The 12,606-nt window shown below is 42.6% G+C and overlaps 1 protein-coding gene across 2 annotated transcripts in view; it reads left to right on the top strand.

The window, feature by feature from the left end:
* Nucleotides 1-12,606, top strand: part of TMCO4 (transmembrane and coiled-coil domains 4) — a 572,429-nt gene that overhangs the window by 232,160 nt on the left and 327,663 nt on the right. For both annotated transcript variants that reach the window (XM_086921564.1, XM_086921566.1), the window contains exon 6: nt 12,040-12,137. In XM_086921564.1, coding sequence (XP_086777690.1) covers nt 12,040-12,137 — 98 coding nt within the window. The remainder of the gene's footprint in view (nt 1-12,039; nt 12,138-12,606) is intronic.

A 12,606-nucleotide genomic window follows, 5' to 3' on the forward strand; every position in this document is an offset into this window, starting at 1 on the left:
AGAACAGTATAAAAGGATATCATCTGCATAAACAGACATTTTAACTTGATGGGAACCTAGTTGAAAACCCGTGATTTGAGTGTCCTGTCTGATTTTAGTTAAGAAAGGTTCTAGTGCTACTATAAACAATAAAGGGGATAAGGTACAACCTTGACAAACTCCTCTATAAAGAGAAAAGTAGTCTGAGATTTTACCATTGGCAAAGATATAAGCTTTTGGACCAGAATATAGTAAAGAAATCAAGGAAATTAATTTGGGAGGGAATCCTATCCCTTTTAAAGCATGGAACATAAAATCCCATCAAATCCTATTGAATGCTTTTTCAGCATCTAGAGTTATAGCGGCAAGTGGGTAATCTAGGGATGAAGCATTGCTAAGAACACTAAAGAAGACTCTAGAGTTGTCAGAGGATAAACGGCCCTTTACAAAACCAGATTACTCTGGTCCAATGAGTTCAGGTAATATGGAATCATTACGCAGGGCAAGGATTTTTGCGAAAATCTTGTAATCTGTATTAACTAGAGAAATGGGACGGTAATTTTTACATAAAGAGGGGTCTTTATTGTCTTTAGGGATTAAATAAATCATGGCTTCGTGAAAGGTGCCTTGAGATGATCCGTTTGCAATAAAGGAATTGAATAAGAGAAGAAGATTTGGAAGAAGAAGTTTCGAAAACAAATCGTAAAATTTGATGGTGTAACCTTCGGGTCCAGGAGTTTTACCTCGTCTTAGTACTGAAACAGCGTGAGAAATTTCTGTCAAAGTAATATCCGTTTCTAGCAATTCAAAGTCAATATGGTGAGAAAGGGGAGAGTTAATTGATTGAAAATAAGAGGATAGATCAGATTGAAGTGGTTGTGTCTCAGGAGTATAAAGATTCTTGTAAAAGGAGACAAATTCTTGTAGAATATCTTCATTTTTAAAAAGAGTATCTCCAGTAGAATTTGTCAAGGAGGCTATTCCAGTTCTATCCCGGCGTGTTTTTAAGTAATTAGCTAATAGTTTTCCCTTTTTATTTTGGCCTCCATAGTATCGGGCACTACTCTTTAGGACAGTGGTTCCCAAACCTTTTTGACCTGTGGCTCCCTTGACCTAATCAGCAGTTGGCCGTGGCTCCCCACCATTTTTTTACCGGTGGGTGGGTGGTATGTACCTCCTGTTATCTTCCTTAAAGTAATTGGGATGCATTCTTTCACTCATCCAACCATCCATTCACTCATCCAGCCATCCGTTCTCTCATCCATCCACCCTTTCACTTCACTCATCTATCCATCCTTTTGTCCATCTACCCCCTTTCACTAACTCATCAATCCTTACATTCACCCTTTCACTCATCCATCCATTCACCATTTCACTTATCAATTCATCCATCCACCCATTCACTTGCCCATCATCTACCCTTTCATTCATCCATCCATCCATCCATCCTTTCACACACCCATCCACCAATTCACTCACCCATCAGCTGCCCTTTCACTCATCCATCCATCCTTTCACACACCCATCCACACTTTTACCCATCCATCTACCTTTCCACCCATACATCCATCTATTTACCTTTTCTCTCATCCATACTTCCACTCATTCACTCATCCAACCATCCTTTCTTTCATTATCTATCCATTCCCCCTTTCATTCATGCATTCATCCTTTCAGTAATCCATCCAGCCATTCAGACATTCCTTCACTTATTTACTCACCCACCTTTTCACATTATGAGCTGAGCCTTTGTCTGCAGAGTTGCAGGCAGAAGAGGCCTATCAAGAACGAACTACAGCAAGGGGTGGGGTGCGGTGGGGGAGAGTTCACTATGCCCCTGCACATAGGCAGACTGAAAACGTAGAAGTCATGAGTCACACATGATGCACAGTGCCAGGATGTGAGGTTACTATAACATGGTGCTGTTTCCAGGGCTTTAAGCGATGTAAAAAAAATGAGGGGTCTCTTCAAAGGGGGTGTTGGATGTAATTAAGAGCGCAGTTTAAAACACCAAGGCTAAAAATCTGCGCTTAGCATAGTGTTGCGCCCAACTGGTATTATGTTGATTCTGTCATTGCATCCAGATATATAATACAGCAAGTATCATTGCACCAACAACAAGCCAGGACTATTAGCTTTGTCAATGGTTGCTAGTTCCATAAAATAAAAAAGCAGCAACCATGGCATTGTTGAATATAATATTGACAATACTTCAGTTAAAAAATGATGAGACAGTGAAAGAACGTTAACCTGTTCTTTTAAACTTATTTCACAGGCTTCTTTAAATGAAGTGTTCTCTAACATTGCAGCGTGGGCGTTTTACTTTTTTTATCTAACAGAATGCCCTTCTGTACAATGAGGCAGGAGAAGGCCGCCACATGCTTTAACATCCCTGACTGCCCCATTGACATTCAGTAAGTGGCAATCAGCCCCATACAGAATTTGAATGGGCGGGAGGGGCTGCTCCTGTGCTCCTGGAGGAGTGCGAGGCGGCTCCAGCAGCGGGGGCGAGGCCTCTCACAGGGTAGCAGCGCTGCTCCCTGTGATGGCCACAATTACAGAATAAAAGGCGTAGGGACGTCCGTGGAATTTACGGACGGTTGGTCACCCTAGTGTGCGCGGCGCCCCTGGCACCTCATTACGGCACACTGGGGAGCCGCGGCGCACAGTTTGGGAACCACAGCTTTAGGAGATAAGAGGCTGCCGCTTCTGTGGATAATTTGCTAAAAGTAATCTTAGCAGAAATAAGATCTTTTAAATAGGATTCTGTGAAGGAATGCTAATGAGCATATTCTTTTTTTGTAATTTTAGTGGGCAATTGAGTTGATTGTTTTTCAAAACTTTTTTTCTTTTGTGATACAAAATTGATTATGAAGCCTCTTGCAGCTGCTTCAAAAGAATCCCAAATCATAGTTGGAGAAGATTCAGGAGTTGTATTAATAATGCAAAGTCTGAAGCAATAAAATTGAATTAGCTATAGAATTTAGGGTCTGCAAGTAGGGAATTATTAAATCGCCATCTACCGGGGGATGGGAAAAAGGGAATTAGATCAAAATCAACAAAAACCGGGGCATGGACCGAAATTAAAATAAAACCAATCTCCGAGTGGATAACATGTTGAGTTAGAGATTTACTTAAAAAAAGATAATCAATACGGGATTGTGATTTATGTGTGGGGGGAAATAGCTGTACTCTTGAAGGTCTGGATGACAAAGTCTCCAGATATGAACCAAGGGTTTTAGACGAATGGCAGAGGTAAATTGTGAGTGCATTTTAGTGTTCACACATTTAGCTGGGGAGCTTCTATCTAGAATGGGGTCACGAATTTGATTGCAATCACCTCCTAAAATGATATATTCATCATCAAACGAACGTAATCTATCAGAAACTTGCAACCAGAAAATATTGTCAACAGAAATTGGAGTATAAACATTAAAAAGAACTAATGGTATTTTATCTATAAGTAATTTAACAATCACCCAGCGACCTTCTGAATCGATTTCTTGATGAGTAACTAAGACATTAAACTTTTTATGGCACAGAATTAGAACACCATTTTTCTTACCCAAAGCTGGGGAAAAGAATACATTGCCTACCCAAAATCTCTTTAATTTAGATCTTCAATTTTAGACAAATGGGTTTCTTGGAGCAGGGCAATGTCAGTTTTTACTCTAGCCAAATGGGATAGTACTTGTTGTCTTTTAATAGGGTTACTTAATCCTTTAATATTACATGTAGTAACCCTGAATTTAACTGAAGGGAAATGATAATAATCAATAAGCTTACAATGTAATAAACAATCTTGAAATTCAGAATATTTAGTAAATGAGAACCAATGAATTTTATGACAAGAAGACAATGGAAAATATTTCTAAAAATACTAGCAATGATAAAAGCAAAAGGAGAAAGGAGAAGTGATGAAAGAGAAAAATATTGCAGATAAACGAATAAAGAGAAGTAACAAGAACGAGAAAAAAAAGAGTCTAAAGAAGAAGAAAAAAGGAGAAGAGAGAGGACGAAGGGAAGAACAATGAAAAAGACAACAAAATAAAAACAAGAAGAGGATGTAAAAATAGAGCATACCTACAAAGGGAAGATTCAGGGATACAAGGGGAGGGGTGGAGCCACATGGAACAGACGGCACAATCAGGATCAACCAAATGGAGGACCAGGGGGCAGCACGCCACAAGCATGAAATATCTGTGGGGATGGAAAATAATAAAAACATTGAAATAATTAGCGTGGCACGCTCTGAACAAAATAGAAATGAAATAAAATGGAGTAGCTTAACAAACTAAGTAAAAGTTTAAAACCATAAGCTTATCTAAGTCCAAAAGTAGCATTCATTATAGGAATAATGGTAAAAAGGAGAAAACAGAAATATAAAAAACCTGCCAGAAAAATAGTCAAACAGTATTTGAAGATGAATGTCCTGAAGAGTCCTTAGCATCCGTTTTGCATGAGTTTATGAAGCTTTGTAAATGCAGCGGATCTTCTTATGATGTTGTTCTGCTGTTGTACGTGACCTTAAAGAGACAAGGATGAAAAAGACCATAATGGGCACCCATCTATCGAAGATCAGGTTTCATGTTAAGAAAAGCCTTTCTTCTATTAGCAGTAGCCTTGACGTAATCCTGTGCGAAAAATAAAGTTGAACCTGACCAAGTGATTCATTGAGAAGATTTGACCGCTGATAGAACTTTTAACAAATCTGTGCACTCCAGGAAGTACAAGATAACACCTCTCGTTCGTTGTGAAGGTGAGGCAGGTGAGGAAATCGATGTGCTCTTTGAATGATAAGTATGATACTTTCTGACATATGGAGTATTTTGGGGAGAAATGATTTAAAAAGCGTAAGAGGCTTAGACCCTTCCACTCCTTCTGCCAGACCATAAATGCGTAGATTATTTAGCCTATTACTATTTACGAGATCTTCAACTTGTCGCTGGAGTACAGAAACTTGAGATTGTAGTTGAGAAACATTGGTACAGGTATCTTTAATGGAGGATATACTGTGCTCAACTATGGTGATTCTTGTGTCGAGTTCAGACCAATTATCAGTGAGGATTTGTAGTTTTGTGTTGGGTATTCTTCCATAAAGGGACGAAGGGCCCTAGTTTATTCCAACAATATTTCCACGGAATCAGGTGAGACGGATTTAGGCAGAGAAGGAGGATTTTGTTTTAAGCGTTTAGTGACGGATTTCCCGGATGGTACCGTTGAGGGTTCCATGGTTGCCATAGAGCCTTGAGGTGTAGATAAAAAAGAATCCTCCAGCTTGGAGAATGCAGTAAAAAAAAAAATTGGACAAAAATATTCTTTGGGTTTGGTTGCGTAGAGAGAGTGTCTTTTGTTCTGCCCATAAATCTCAAAAACAAGAAAAACTTCCTGCCAGAATATGCGTAGAATTTAACAAAATAAGATGCAAGTCACTGAGATGGAAAAAGAAAAGCTTTTGAGAAAGTCATGCGCAATATGAAAATGATAGAGCCATTCATTTAGCGATACCTTTATACTGAACAGAAGTGCCCACTCCACAAAGATAAAAATAATGAGGCAAACGACAAACGGAGAAATATATCTGTGAATGGTTATCTCTGTCGTGAAGAAGAATCACGTCAGCTTGGGATACGTATCCATATAAGCCACAGAGATGAGGAGGAACCCAGAAAATGGCTGCCACAGTTATTTACCCTCAGGCGATTTAGCAAAATGGTGCTGGTAATATAATTATCACATCATAGTGAAGATTTTCGTAGGAAAAGCATTTTAAAGACATTTGTGTGAGTAATTTAAGGAAAGTGCACAACACCCGTAGTAAAGTCACTCCACAGGCAGGAGAGCTCCGCAGTGCGGGCGAAAAAACAAAATTGCAGCAGCGAAATCGCGACTCTGCCAAACAGAACTCACTGCGCCAAAAAAAACATAATTCCGCTGTAAAATAAGAATAGCGAGGGTCCCATGGTAGTCAGCAGACCTTCAGACGCTTGTAGACCGCACTCACGTCGCTGAAGCTGTTTAAATAGCGCTGAGCCACCTGGTCGGACTGGAGAGCTTCACCCAGGCGATGCTATACTCCTCGGGCGCCAAGCCACCCCCCCTCGGGTGCCAAGCCACGCCCCCATTCTCTAACGATTATTGATACCACAGCTCCAAGTATTTCCTACCCTAACTCCTTCAGCTAAGGAGCTTTCCTGTGCTTGAGAGATGCCACTGGTGAGTTATCCTATCAAAGTGTGTGTCTTGGAAGAACTGCTGCCGGGACAGTATTTATATGTTCAAGGATTGTTGAGCATCGCCTATGAAATATTCAGGTATCAAACCATGTTTATTTATTTATTTATAAAGTTTTATATAGCGCGAACCTGATCCACGAAACTCTTCCAGAGGCCACTAATTACCTAATATCCATCATATATTTTTTCTTTAACAGCATCACGCAATCAATGCCACTTCTGTGTACTTTTTAGCACTGTATTTTGCCCATTTTAACTAACTCATAAGACCTGGCTTCAGATACCTAGAATTTGTGGTATGGCTTTAGACGTCCTTGTGGTTTTTCCATTTGATATTAAGACATTGTGTAGCCTTTATGTAAAACACAGTGCAGGAACTCCAAATGATGCAGTGGTCAGGATGTTATTCTATCTGATCCCCTAAGAAGTCCATTTGTAAAATGGGAGGTTCCCCATTTTTTAACCATTTTCTAAATTAAAAGAAGTTCCCTATTACGTTTTCATTGGCATTTTGTCACAGCAATACATTCATTTAGCCTGAAACAACCATTCGGACATCGAGTGAAGATCTTGTATCATATGAGCAATTAAGGGGAGATATTTCTGTCCACTCTCAAAGGATTGTAGTAACCGAGAATGTGAAAGTATTCTTTAAGAGATAGACAATTTAAAGCAAGAACTACACACCACAAAGGTTCAAGCATATGTTAGTATATAGTCGATTATAGAGGTGTGTCAAATGTGATGTCTTTCCTGGTTCATCTACTCATCTCCCATTATGCTTTTACTTGCCATGTCTTGCCCCAAGTATTTGTAAGGGCTTTTCCTCTTTTTGTCATCCATATTGTTCAAGATTAGTATACTAACATCTGATAGCGGTTCTAAGTAGTTCTGATATGTAAAACCTAACGTGAAGCTGCAGCCATCCGATGACGTCAATCTGCAAGTAATCTTGTATGTTGCACATCTTTATTTGCACATCTCACTTGTCTAAATGGGACACCTGTAGTTTGAATGTCTGTCTGCATTTTGTATTGCTCAGGAAGGAACCCTTAAAATAAATTTGGTCTCTTCTCGAACACGTGATCTTCTTTTAAGCAATACCACCCCTGTTCTTCGGCTTTTGCTGCGCCATGAGAGCTACACGGCATGCAGACTAAGGCTGGACCTATCATGTGGCTGTCCTGCCCTTGGATGGCAGAACACCAGCTGTGGAGGCAGAATGATGTTTACAAGAAGAGAGCACCATAGGGCTTTACTGCCTCTTCTATGGTGGCCATATTTGCATTTACCTAATCACTATTCTGTGGTTCCAGGGAGGTTGTTGAAAGGGATTCCAGATCCCTGGCAAGAAAATAACGTTTGTGAAATCAATTAAGTTTATGGCTTCTAAATTTTCCACGACTGAGATATTGCTTCGTGTATGTGATGTATATTTGTGCCTACGTGCTGGCTTGGATGTTCTGTTTGCAAAAGAGGGTTGATAGAGGTCCTGAATAGATCCTGCACGTCGTAACCATGCAAACAACATGTTTACAGGGATCACCAAAGTACCTCCAACCCCCATCACCCAAAAAACAAACACCAGCTCATTGATATTTTATAGGAAACATTGTCATTTTATCTGCTCACAGGTCCCCACGGGTTCCTTTCTATATCCTAGCGTCTTCCTTCTTTGCTTGAAGTCCATTCTCTCCCAGATGCCCATGTGCTTGCTCAGCAAGAACTTCATTGTCAACAAGCTTTACATTAACCATAACTCGTACACATTTGAGTCTCCTCCTACATGTCCGCTCCCATTCACTAAACATCCAGGAGCATTCACCCCACTCATCACACATCAGCTCAACCGAAAAAAGAGCCTTCTCAACCAGTCCCCAGGTTCCCACCCATCACATATTGAACTTCCCAGCACTTAGTTCCCCTTTCAACCATGCTAACACAACCGGCACTGCTACCCATTGGACCTCTCTCCGCAGTTTCAATATTCTAGTCCTCGTTAACCAAATCCCAGAGAACATCCTACAAGATTCAGTCAATAAACAACCCACAGGTCCTCCACCCAGCACAACTGTGGACCTCAATCCCTGGCTCCTAGCATAACCTGTAGCCTTCACTAACTGAGAACCCCAAAGTACACTCAATCCAGCACAACCCATAGACCTACTAATGAGCACTTCTTTTGTTCTCAACCAAGCCTGCTAAAGTGTTGTTTTCTGGTCACTTACCGCTGAATATAAAATATAGGAAAAAGAAGCTCAAAATAAAGGCTTTGAGAACTGAAGAAAGGTACAGGTAAGTATAACGGGACAGAGATGATCCCAACTAACAATTAGTAATAATAATTATGGGGAGGGTAAAATGGGTTTAAGGGTAATGTTAAACAAAGGAAGGTGGAATATGGGGTTCCCCCACCAGAATCATTATTTAAAAAGAGGAAATTCAGATATCAACATCGAAATTGCAGGGTAAAACACCATGTGGTATCTGTAAAAAACTCAACAATAGGTTCAGAAATTAATCACTAATCTCGAGTGATTAATGGAGTGATTAACAATTCACATTAACACATGGCCCTCATTTGTGCCCTCACTTACAGACTACCAGTGCATGAACTAAACATGAAGACCCCAAACGCTGTGTTTACACAGCTTCCCCAGCACAACATATAGCCATCTTTCAAGGAGCACCTCTTTGTATACTCCACCCAGCCCAACCAGTAGGACTCGGTAAACTGTCACACCTCATATAGTCAATCCAACAAGCCCCACTAACTGGGTCCCTCCTAATTTCTTTCAAAAGCCTACTTCACTGAGCCATCCAGCGAGGACTCATCCACTTAGCAACCCTCCTTTTAGCTAACACATCACAGCCTATGGGCCTCACTCAGTATATATATACCCTGGGTACAACCTATTGGCCTTTCTCACTGAACGCTACTCATTCATTCCATTTGACAGGATCCATAGACTTTATTCACTGAGCACTGCCTTATGTACTCTGTCCAGTACAACCCAGTGCCCACACTCATTCAACGCTCTGCACAAACCACATGGCCTTCTGCCAGTGGCGGCTCCTCCTCTAAGGCAGAGTGGTGTCGCCCCACTGCTTTGCAGCAGTGAAATAAAGGTCAAATAAAATGATTATAACTCGAGGTTATTATCATTTTTTTTTTTTTCCGGCTGCAGCGGCTTTGCAAAACACACAAGATGATGGACGGAATGTTGCACAATGGCAAAACATTCACCCCCAGTCACAGATCTGGGTTTAATCCATCGTTATTTTGCTCACCAAGCCACCCCAGTTCAGACATGGCCATATGCAAATCAATCTTGACCCTGTGCCTCATGGGAACAGTCCAGCCTGAACTGCCAAGCCATGTCATCCCTGGACGGGAATCAAGCATCCTAGGACCGGTTTATGGCTCTCAGCCGTCTTCAGCCAGGATAGCTTGACTCCAGTGGCCTAGTGAGCACGGGACCCACGTCTTGGCATACCCTTCCCACATAGGGCTGCTCAGAGGAAAGAGGAGCAGGGACGAGTGATGGCCTTCTGTGAGTGTACATGACTGTTTGGCTGGCCGTCTGGTGCTGACCAAACAGTCATGCTCACTTTACATGTTCTCCGCCCTGGCTGTATTGCAGCCTGGGTCGAGGACATGCCCAGGCTACCACTGCCTATCTGAGCGCAAAACCAAGGCTCTCAGACCAATGACAACACTGCATTGCAGCGTTGTGATTGGCTTAGGGAAATCTGAGTGCTTCCTGTTCTATTCTGACCGGGAAAGAAGACGGAGGAGAGTCGTGGCAAGGAGATAAGTAGTTTTTCTTATTTTACACCCGCTTACCGCTGCCCCACATTCCCCCACCACCTATTCGTGCCCGACGCCACTGCCTTCTAACTGAGCTCCACTCCAGTTCCTACACTCAGTACAAACGAGCAAATATCATCATCAAAGCCCCACACCCCACACATTCCCTTCTCTCAACCCTCCATCTACTCATCACAACCTAAGCCATCACTCTCATCACACCTCTGACTTTTCCCCTGACTACTGAATATCATGAGCTTTGAAGAAGGTAAAGCCTGAACTGTGGCGCAGCGTAAAATCCTGGGGTCCCCCCTCCCCTGCAGAATGTGTAGAGGGGCTTCTGACTCCCCCATACCTCATGGATCTTCTTGGCCTCGCGCGGGATGGGACCCTGTGAACGGTTTGGGGGTTCTGCTCTTACACATTTCACTTGCCCCACACACATGGGTGAAGGACTGACGATGATACACATGCGACCTAACAGTTTTTCTCCTTTCTCTTTTCTGCTGCCCGTCAGGACGGAGCCTTCAGGTATGTACCGCACAACTGTAGCGAGTAAAGTAACAAACAAATTCACCACTTAACACGATGCCATCCTCCTTACTAGCCAATAACCCTGATCCTCTGAAAGATGTACTGAGGGTCCTCTCACGAGGCTGGTCCCACTTCAGCTGTTCATGAAATCCGTGTGGCTCTAGCAGAATGTGTGAGGGTCACAGCAGGAAGCTGCCAAAGAATTTGGGAAGATGGGAGTTGGAAGCTGGAAGAAGAGGGTCCCTTGAGCTGTTGGAAGTGTATGCCACTGAGAGAGGGGAGAGAGCATGCCTATATGAGAGCCCTGGGTGATGCCAGCTACCGATGACGCAATGCTCATATCCCTGTGTCAAAACTCAATGTACATTTGTAACTGGCATGCGCCCATCAGCAGAGGCCACTGCGCGTACACCTCTCTGTTAGCACGGAAACTGCAAGTGTCCCCGGTGTGCTGCCCTCAGCATTCCATGCTCAAAACACCACTATGGTATCAGGGAAGTCATCAGCTAGTGTCCATGGTGAACTACTATTAGCTGACTGAGCTCTGCACACCCCACCCACAGTGATACCTACCGTAGCATGTGGGAAGCCCCTTCGTGCCACTGTGAGCATATTGTGCTCCTCACGGACCTTTGAGCCAACAAGGACAAGCGTGGCCGTCTCTGTGGCGTGCTAATCTCACTGTAGGTGGCTCTGCATGCATTCCTGAGCATGAAGAAGGCCTGTGATGATGTCTCTGGTGTGCTACCGCCAGCACATGGTTATTTCCAGGTTCCTCTGCATTCATAAGAGGCCTGTGTTAATGCCTACTTAGTTTTCCTAAGGAAATTGGTCTCTGCACATAAACGTGGGGCCAAGACAAGCTGTGGGAGTTTGTGCTGCAGATGATGCAGTGTCTTTTTATTTGCAATCCGAGCAGACCTTCTGGGTATCAATGCTGTGTGCGGTCACGAATGGCTGTGGGGGTGCCCAGAGTGCAATCACTCGAAGGTGACACCATCTGTACTCTCAGCGCCAGATCAGACCCATGTTATATCCCCTCTGTATTGAATTGGCATATTAGGATTTGCAAGCATCTCGTGTAATTGTGCCCGTTGCACTGCCATCTGGAGATGGCGCTCTGCTGATACATTTGTTTCCTTGTCACACCTGTAGCCTTTTGTACAGAATACTTCCAGAAATTGAGAACTCCATTAGGAGGTGTGGTAGGCACTACGGAGGGGCGTGGCAGGCACATCAGAGAGTCTTGACTGGTGCTGCTTTAGAAGAAAATGATAAGAAATCTTGGAATGTTTGACATGAAATGGGAAGATTCCCACAAATAACAACTGCTACATGTGGTCCATCACTTTATGTGCCCATGAAACCAACCAGTAATAGGTATCGAACTTTTTCGAAAAACAAGCTGCATCAAGGAGTTACCATGCTGCTTTTGTTTGTTGCCTCCGCATGAATCTAACGCAATCTCCATCTTCCCAGAATTGCAGAGGCTTCCCGAAAGAAGAGAGAAAGGAAGAAGAAGATGAAGCGGTACCTGCTGATTGGCTTGGCCACTGTAGGAGGCGGGACTGTAATAGGTGAGCAACCACGAGCCAGCAGAAGGACACGGCTAACCTTGAGGGGATAGTTAACATTATGTGTAGGATGCGCAGGAAGGAAATTAGAAAGATGGAAGGCAGGGGGAGCAGGGTCACATGAAATGGAAAGGGAGTAAGGAACAAGCAAATGGAAAAGTAAGGACAAAATAAAGCAATACAAGGAGGAAAGGCCTGCATCTGTAGAAGCGGGAGGTGAGTGTGAACTTTTTGAAAAGAACACACTGGTAATAATGGTGGAGAAAGGTATGGATAATGCTGGTGAATGGATAAGGTATCAAAGTGAGAGTTAGTGAAGGGCAAAGGGAGGACACTCCTTTTAATAGCCAAACCATTAGTTTCTAGGTGCTTTTTCAATAATCACTGTCTCATATCCTTATGATTCCTATTTTTCCTACATTTGTTCCATTTTTAAGTTAATGCACTTTCTCGTTTCCATTAACATTTTACA

This window comes from Lissotriton vulgaris, chromosome 5, assembly GCF_964263255.1.
Source record: "Lissotriton vulgaris chromosome 5, aLisVul1.2, whole genome shotgun sequence".
Lineage (NCBI taxonomy): Eukaryota > Metazoa > Chordata > Amphibia > Caudata > Salamandridae > Lissotriton > Lissotriton vulgaris.